The sequence below is a fragment of the Delphinapterus leucas genome, chromosome 4 (genome assembly GCF_059928025.1).
Source record: "Delphinapterus leucas isolate spDelLeu-1000000601 "Yukka" chromosome 4, BTC_Dleu_Yukka2, whole genome shotgun sequence".
In the NCBI taxonomy this organism is placed as follows: Eukaryota; Metazoa; Chordata; class Mammalia; order Artiodactyla; family Monodontidae; genus Delphinapterus; species Delphinapterus leucas.
This window is the reverse complement of record NC_143132.1, coordinates 116475429-116484297: the sequence shown is the minus strand read 5'-3', so window position 1 is coordinate 116484297 and position 8869 is coordinate 116475429. Positions and strand designations below refer to the sequence as shown.

The 8869-nt window shown below is 39.8% G+C and overlaps 1 protein-coding gene across 1 annotated transcript in view; it reads right to left on the bottom strand.

The window, feature by feature from the left end:
* The window catches only part of GPR149 (G protein-coupled receptor 149), a 71343-nt gene extending 64124 nt beyond the window's left edge, over positions 1-7219 (bottom strand). The window contains exons 1-2 of the mRNA XM_022582501.2: positions 6074-7219; positions 4790-4982 (exon numbers count right to left, since the gene is read on the bottom strand). Of these exons, the coding sequence (XP_022438209.1) occupies positions 4790-4982; positions 6074-7090 (1210 nt within the window). The 5' untranslated portion in view covers positions 7091-7219. The remainder of the gene's footprint in view (positions 1-4789; positions 4983-6073) is intronic.
* Positions 7220-8869: the final 1650 nt, after the last annotated feature.

The window sequence follows — 8869 nt, the reverse complement described above, 5'->3', positions numbered from 1 at the left end:
CCAATTATCTCTACATTTCTTTATTTGGGGATAAAATACATTGTTTATAAATTTTATTTTGCTACAACTTAATTATTAAAAAGCTCTTAATATTACTTGAGCTATTCTGCTGGCAATACCAACAACAGATATAACTGCTTTAAATATTTTGATGTATATCATTCCTGACATTTATATGTTTATAAATGCATACAGTAAAAATTAGATAATGCTACAATACAGTTTTTAAACTTTTAAAAATAATATGTACATTTCTGAATAAATTTGAAATGAATTTTAAAGAAGAGTCTATAGACATATTTCTGTGAACTGAAGCACTTTACAACATGTATATACCTGATTAACTACAAGAGCAGTTTAACAGGAACACATAAAACTTTCCATGGTTTAAATCAGGTGAAATATGATAGTATCTTACATATAGCACTAGTATTTGGTGAATACTGTATAAAGTCTTAGTAGAATAACACATGAGAATGTGACAGAAGTGATACAATTGTTGTATGTGAACATCATTAAATACTAGATAATTTTTGTGTATTAAGAATGAAGCTATATCAAGATGGTAGACAAAATGCAATATAATGTTTTGATTTTCATCTTTCAAACATGGCTCATTGCAAAACGTTTTTCTACTTGGATAGTTCTGTGTTTTATAGCATACATTTAGCTATCCTTGGTGGAAAAATTTATTAAAAACTATAAAATTTCTATGAGAACAGGTAAAATTTGATTCATTTTACAATACAACCTCATGTCATTCATATGCTGATTGTATTACTGAAATTGTCTCAGAACTGAAGATTTACAAACCAATTCTGCTGACTGAAAGAGAATTTATAGGTATCACTTATTATTTGAGCCAAAACATTCATTGAGCCAGGATACAAACAAAAATTTCTATTCAAAGAAAATGGAAAAGTAGAAACAGATGTTAACATTATACACTATTTCATTTACAGTACTACTTAACTTTTTCTAGTAATATAGTCCAGTAAAATTAAATTAGAATTTTTAAGTTACTTTAATAGTGTGAAAGCTGAAGGAACTAAAAGACATTTTAGTTATTGTTGGGTTTCCTTTTTCTCTAAAAAAAGTTATAAAGTGACAAGTGGTCAATTCAAGGATATTAAGCAAACAAAAACTGTCATAAAATCCCAATTTTATCATATAAATGGATATCTATGGCTATACATTTTATTAGCTGTGTATTATAACTATGAAATATATAAAGCAAAAGTGAGTAAGGCTTTTAAAGAACTGTGCAGAATGTGTCGATGGAGAATCTCCTTCCACATCACTGGGTGCAAGAAGCAGTCTGAGGTAGGCTATGAGAAGGAAGTGTGATTGAGAAAGATACAGTGGGGAACTAGAGCATTCCAGGGACAGTTATGCACAAAGGTCATGACATTTAACAAAACAACAACCCTACATAATAAAAGGCATATTGGTTCTATTTTGCATTTGAGAAAACTGAGGCTGATAGAAGAAACCTACCTAAGATTACTTACCTGGTAAAGAGATTTTAATTTAAAGCTGACTCCAGAATTGAAGTCATTAACCTCTATGTGAAATTGCTTTACTGCTAATCAGATCCATGAAGTATGTTAATGGAAGCAGAATGTCTCTGATGTGCTATCTTTGAGTTAAGGGAAGTACATTAATTATGAAATGTAACCAATAGAAACATTTCTTGTTATTGATTTTTCCTTAACACTAGAGGTAAATTCTGACTAACCAATGAAGGTAATAGGCTATAACAAAAAAACAGAGTTGACAATATTTGACTAGTAATTTACAAGAAACTTAGAAGAATAGAGTCAGGGTCTTTTGAAGTCTACAGTACACTTATGAAAAATAAGTATAATGTTACATTTGCTCTGAAAAGCAAAACCCTGGATACAGCATGAAATAGCTCTAGTCTTCTGCTTTTAATCACATCTTACTAATGACAATTTTAGACATAAGTAATTATATCAGCTTATATATATACATAATTCTTCAGAGTAACATGTCAGCAGATACTTTGACTTTGTCAAAAAACAGAAGCTGAAAATCTGATTTTTATAGAAAATATTTTATTTTAACTGTTTATTTAATTTAAAAAAGAACGCATCATGTCATGCAAACCAAATGGGTCTGAAAGCCATATCCAATCCATATGTCTACCACCTGAGACCTCTGTGTTAAAACCAGCTTTTTTTAAACCACTTTTGTTTTGAGACACTAGTAATACAGATTATTGTTGAAAACAGGAGAGAACTATTATTTCTGGAAATTATTTTCCATTACTGACATTCATTTTCTGGCTGCATGTCTCTTAGTATCCATACAGTGAAGCTGAGATGTAGAATTATGCTTACATCACCAAAATGAACCTACGGTAAATATGAGTTAGGAAAAAATATTTTCCTTTTCTTGTTTCTGGAGTTCCCAGCAAAAGAATGTAAAAGGGGGATATTAATTTGTTAAGGAGAAAAAGCTTAAATGTGACACTGGAGCCATCAAAGTACTATAACTACATAGAATCAAAGTACTACAACTGATCAAGCACCTGCCCACCTGAGGATGAGCCATCTTTGGAGTTTCAAAATTCTGTTTTTGTGTCATCCTAGCAATAGGAAAATTTATGGTGGGTCCTCAGACAGGGAAAGTACATCATTCTTATAATTTTCCTGTGGCAGAGCCTAGGATCAAGTGAGAGAGTGCCATGGACATATATTCACTACCAAATGTAAAATAGATAGCTAGTGGGAAGCAGACACAGCACAGGGAGATCAGCTCAGTGCTTTGGGACCACCTAGACGGGTGGGATAGGGAGGGTGGGAGGGAGACGCAAGAGGGAGGAGATATGGGGATATATGTATATGTATAGCTGATTCACTTTGTTATAAAGCAGAAACTAACACACCATTGTAAAGCAATTATACTCCAATAAAGATGTTAGAAAAAAAAAAAAGAGAATGGAGCCATTTTAAACTAACGTTTCTCACAACATTTTATTTTCGAAGCCATGCCTCTCTAAGCTCACATTTCAACACCTTCCCTGAAATTTTAAAATGAATACAAATAAGGGCAACGATAATTTTAGAGGAAAAATATTATTTTGATCTTGAAAGTCATGGTTCTAATTTCAAACATGAGATATTAGCAGGATTATTGATTCTGCTAATCTGCTGTAGTTTCTTCTATTTTGTGCAGTATAAGACAGAAGTGCTTCCTAGACCATTTATAGGGATAGATCTGTTGCATTGCTTTGTTTTCAGCTCTGATAGAGGTGCCCTTCAGTTCTTAAAAATGACTGCCCTAAATTCTTCTTGTCTCTCTCACAATTTTAAATACTCTAAGATGGGGTTAGTTCATTAATTTAGTGACAAAATATTAATGTTTGATAGAATGGTAGAACTTTCAGGCTTGTAAGTGATTTTTACATGTTCTATGTTCTTCTATGTGGTTCAAAAAGATTTATTATTAATGTTCTGTGTCAGTGTTGCTCTGGATATTAATATCCAAAAGCACATAATTATTACAAGTTCCATGGCTATTTTATTTTAAGGGCATAGATGAATTTGGCATCTATTAACAATAAAACTTCATGGCATCCTTAATACTAAAAAAAATCTTCTGGTCATTTGAAAATTATCTAGACATTAAATGTCATGAATACATGGAAAATGACCAGTTCATGACTATTTAATGTTTATAAAATAAACCTGTTGAAGAACTGATTGCAGAATATTCTTTAATAGTCTCCAGTTTTCATAGCCCTAAAATAGTCTAAGATGGACTGTTTTTATTTATTCTTTCTTCTCTGTTAAAGAATAATATACTTGCTTATTCTGAGCAAAGGACAATTAATGGAACAGTTAATTCAGCATACACTAATGTAGTCTTGGATTTATTAAATGGTAGAACATCCTATCTTTTGTCTGGAATGACAAAAAAAATCCTTTTCCTTATGGAAGAGTCAAAATATACAGGTCATTCTTCAACTTTTCCTGTCTCAGAATAGGAACAATTACACTCTAGTGAGTTTTATAATTGACCGCACTCCTGGTCTAGAGGTACTCTTTAGAACATAGTTGGTTTTTTTTTTTTTTTTTGGTTTGTTTGTTTGTTTTAAGTAACTGGCATGGCTAGATTCATACATGAACATACATTGACAGACTCTGCCACCTTTGTCCTTTTTTGAAATTATAGGTGTTTGTGGGGTTGTTTTGTGTATATATGTATGTTTTCTAAAAGCAGAGGCAAACACTTAAAATTTGTTTTGGAATTGTTTTTAGTCACTCCTATTGCTTACTCTGAAAACTTTCCAAAACCCTGGAAGAATATAAGCAGCAAACTAAAGAAAATGCTTTTCTTTCCTGTTCCACTCAGCAATAATGAACTTTAATATAATGAGTTTTTAACTTTTCAAAGATGCAGACTTCTCATACGTAGATTTGGGAGGGGGAGTTATTTTCTACTCTAGGCTAAGAGCTATGGTGGATATAACACCTAAAGGCCTTTGTTGACTTCATGCTGTTTTGAATAAATTCTCTTCTTTTCTTACCTAAAATAATTATTCAATGTACAAGCAGTTCACAGAGCTGTTTTAAACTTGCCTCATTTAAAACTTACTCCAATATTGTGCTAACGATTGTTTCACATTATAATTTCTTCCATTTACCACTTCATTTGTCCTTGGACTCTTCATCCCCTACTAAGGCAACTCTCTCAACAGGCCACCTTTCTGTATTTGACCATATGCATATTGTTCCCAACCTCTGCACTGTTCAGGACTTACGTTTTTTCCCATCAGACGTCACTGCATATGTGTTCTGCTTGCAGTTGATGATGCAGCCACAGGGCAAGTGTGTCCAGTGTTTGGACAAGACAAACACTGGAGTTACAGTGGTGGCCAGGAGGGTTAGCAGAAAGCTGAGCGTCTCAAAAGGAAGGCTCTGAAACCCCACGACGTGCTGGACCACCATGTGGATCTGCAAAAGCAGAGAGCTTCAGACCTATCCTAGGATAACATTTTCCATTTTGCCAAGCCTTTCCCTCAAGCATGCTGCCCCAGCTCCCTTCTCCAGGGCCCTTTCCTGTCTGAGAGCCAGAAGCTCTATTCCTGGGCTGGCATCCTCAGTTTGGGTGATGGACTGGGAATCCTTGGGAGGAGGCCCGCTGCTCCAGACTGCACAGGCTTTGAGGGTTTCCACTCTTGACAGCCTGGTCTGTGCTAGCTGCCAGCTCAAGTTTCCACCAGGGAAACACAGTCACAATACAGAAAATGCTATCCCAGAAAACAGGCAAGCATGTGTGAAACCTGTACCTGGTACTCCAGATGTCCTTTGTCACATCCCTGGCCCCTCACCTCTGCCAGGTTACGCTTGTCACACTAGGGCACCACCTGCCACCTCTCAGCTGAGCTCTTTCCTGGAGGCTTGAACAAAAGCCTGTTTTGTCTACTTTCTGCTGTCTCTACTTCTGACCACGCCTCTCCTGTCTCCCTGCTGGGGATGGGCGGTGTCCTTACTAGGGAGGAATGGAGCAGAGGGAAGGGCATGACAGAGGACTGGGGGCAAAAACCCTCTTTACTGAATACTCCCAGATATCGCTACGAGAGAAAAGGACACCCTTGACCATGAGAGATCTCAGAAAACTAAGTCTCTCGCGCCTGAAAGCACTCCCTATACTCCTCCCCAGTTTTTTTTTTTTTTTGGCACGCGGGCCTCTCACTGCTGTGGCCCCTCCCGTTGCAGAGCACAGGCTCCGGACGCGCAGGGACCGGGGCACGAATCCGCACCCCCCGCACTGGCAGGCGGACTCCCAACCACTGCGCCACCAGGGAAGCCCCTCCTCCCCAGTTTTGAACCGAGAAGCACTTAGCAGCAAAGGCTTCGCGGCTGCTAGTCCTACCCGTGAACTGCCTTCCTCCAAGTGCTTCTCTAAAACCAAGCGAGATACATTCGTAAGCGGACTTAATGCACGTCTCTGGGTGACCCTCCAAACCGGGGAGGGTGGTCTCAACACGCACTCATGCTGCCTGGCACACCCCCCCGCGCACTGTGAGCAACCGCACTTTTACCATCATGGGCAGCCAAAGGGTGACTTTTGTCATCGCTAAGATCAAAGAAAAGCGCTTCTGCGCTACGCTCACGGTGAAGCTCCTGGTGCCATAGAGAGTCCCCCGGTCCTCACGCCTGCAGGCTCCAGCCACAGCGGTAGCACCGCGCCCCGGCCCCTGCCCCAGCCCTACCCTCGCGGGCAGACCCGGTCCAAACACGGTGTCCGAGCTCGGGGAGCATCCTCCAGAGCACCGCAGGGCCGGGCCCGGAGCATCATCTGGGGACAGGGAAAGCACTCTCCCCCGCGTTGAAGGGGTCCCTGGAGTGGAAGCTCCGCGGGAAATTTCCTGGTAGTTGGCGTGGAGTCTTGGCGGCTCCTCCGAACACAGCAACTGGTGAGTGAGGGGGACCGAGAGGCCGGCGAGGAGTCCGAAGGCCGAAGTGTACACAGCGAAAAGTAGCAGCACGTAGGAGCTGGAGCAGTCGGCCAGGCAGCCCCAAGGCGTGCGTACAAAGGCGCCCCAGCCGCACAGAGGAAGCGCGGAGAGCAGCAGACTGGCTGCCCACACCGTCAGCGCCACGCCGAGCACCTGGCCGGATCTTCTGGAGGCTGCCTGGCTCCCCACAGCCCTGTGCATCGTGTAAAAGTTGTAGGAGACTAAGAGAGTCGCCTTCAAGTTGCTCGAGAGGCCCTGGCATAAATATAGTAAGGCAGAGGTGGTGCACAGAGACTGGAAGTAGTCAGAGACCTCATTTGGCCACTGCAAAAACATGAAGATGGTCACCGACAAGACGCTCATGAGATCATCCCCAGACCAGGAAGCCACAAGCATGGACACAACAGTTCTGTTCCGCGTTTTCATTAGGGAAACTAGTGAATAAATGCTGCCTGCCAGGGCTGCGAGAGTCATTAAGCCTGTCAGGCAAAAAAGATAGATATTCACGGTTCCTGGCGGATTTAAAAGATCTGTCGAATTATGATTTTCTTTCCACAGGCTAGAGTCATTTGTTGATAAGTTACTGAGAAATACAGACATTATCCTTGGTCAATATTTAATTTCTTTTTCAATGAGTCTATAAATATTCTCAAAATTAAGCATGGCTGTTAGTTGCAAATCAGATCTCATTATCTCCTATCAAGTTTCCCTCAAGATGTTCACCAGTCAGTCCCGGCAGAAAATGGACAACTCTCCTTTAGATCTGACTCAACCCATATTTTAAAATTGGGTTCCACTTAAAGCAGCAATAAGAAACTTTTCAACATTTCAATTAAAAACAGACAAACCAAAAACTCCCTCCTGAAACCAGCACGTTTCAGGCATGAAAGCAAAACCTCCTCAAGTAGATTGAAAAACAATGATGTGTGGGTCCTTTCGGGTCCTTCTTATGGAGCAAAGCAGCTTTGGCTTGAGGTAATCAAACTCTATTCAGTTTTTAAGAGCAGTAAAATGATGCATTTGGTTCCAGAGCTGGATTCAAAGGCAGAGAGCTTATCAGGCAGTTTTCAGCTTTGCCGGTTCAGAGACAAAGAGAGACAGAGAGAAAATGAGAGAGAGAGTGAGTCACTGAGCACAGCTCCCCATCGGAACCGCTGTGTTCTTCAATCAGCCTGTGATCCTCAGAGCTGCAGGAAGGAGGAGTCAGCTCCAAGCAGGAGAGAAGCAGGAACAAAAGGGAGGGGAGTCCAGTGTGTGAGCGAAATGATGTACATCTCCTCAGCCTGCCTTATTCGGAGCAAGAGACAATGTTTTTGCTAAGCCTTCCCCTTCGGTTTTGACATATAAAACTAACCCAAATACTTGCTCAGGCTTGATGTGAATGACAAATAACCGCTTTGAGAGGTCCAAGCTACTCTACTAAGGGGCTGCTTTTACTCTTATCTAGACCTCTCTGTTCCATAATCCACTGCAGGAAGAATATCATCAATGCCATTTTTAAGAAAATAGGAGGTACCAGCTTTGTTTGTTTTAAAAATATGTATTGTACTTACTAATAAGAATGTCATTATGGTCCTCACTACACTAAAGATTTTGCAGAATCTTTGGGTGGAGCCATTCTAACTTTAGCCATGTAACTATTTTATGTCAATGTCAAAGTAAGCAAGCTTCCATTTGAATAAATAATATTTCTAGTTGTTAAAGTCAGATGGCATTATATAGGGAGTAAAAAGGAAGTTATCTCACAAAAACATTTTTAACCAGAGTATTGGGGTGTTTGGTACAACAATTGAGTCTCTGAACTCATTTTTTTAATTAATTAATTAATTAACATCTTTATTGGGGTATAATTGCTTTACAATGGTGTGTTAGTTTCTGCTTTATAACAAAGTGAATCAGCTACACATATACATATATCCCCATATCTCCTTCCTCTTGTGTCTCCCTCCCACCTCGTTGGTTTTGCAAGATGAGTGGTTTAGCAAAGAAGTAACAGACAGCAATAGTTCTGGTCAAGCATTTCCCAGGATGCTTTGGGGGTAGTATTCCTCCTCAGCTCAGCCTCGTGACCTGAGGGCTGTCTTTCCACACACAGTGCTGGAGTCTGAAGGAAAGCAGGGAAAGGGAAAGGAGAACATTCATTTGGTAATGGTCTAAGTACATGGAAGTGGCAATAGAACTCTGAACATTCCTTTCATTTTAGAGGTAACGGAAGCTACATTTTGAACCTGAATCTGTTCAAGGGAAAAGTAATTGTATTAGTCATTGCCAGCCATAACCTTCAATAAACAGTGGGCCCTTCACTTATCTTGACATATTGTTTGATTTCCCCTTCACTCAGCCACCTGTGACAGCTAGCTCAGAACTCTGGCTCTTCCT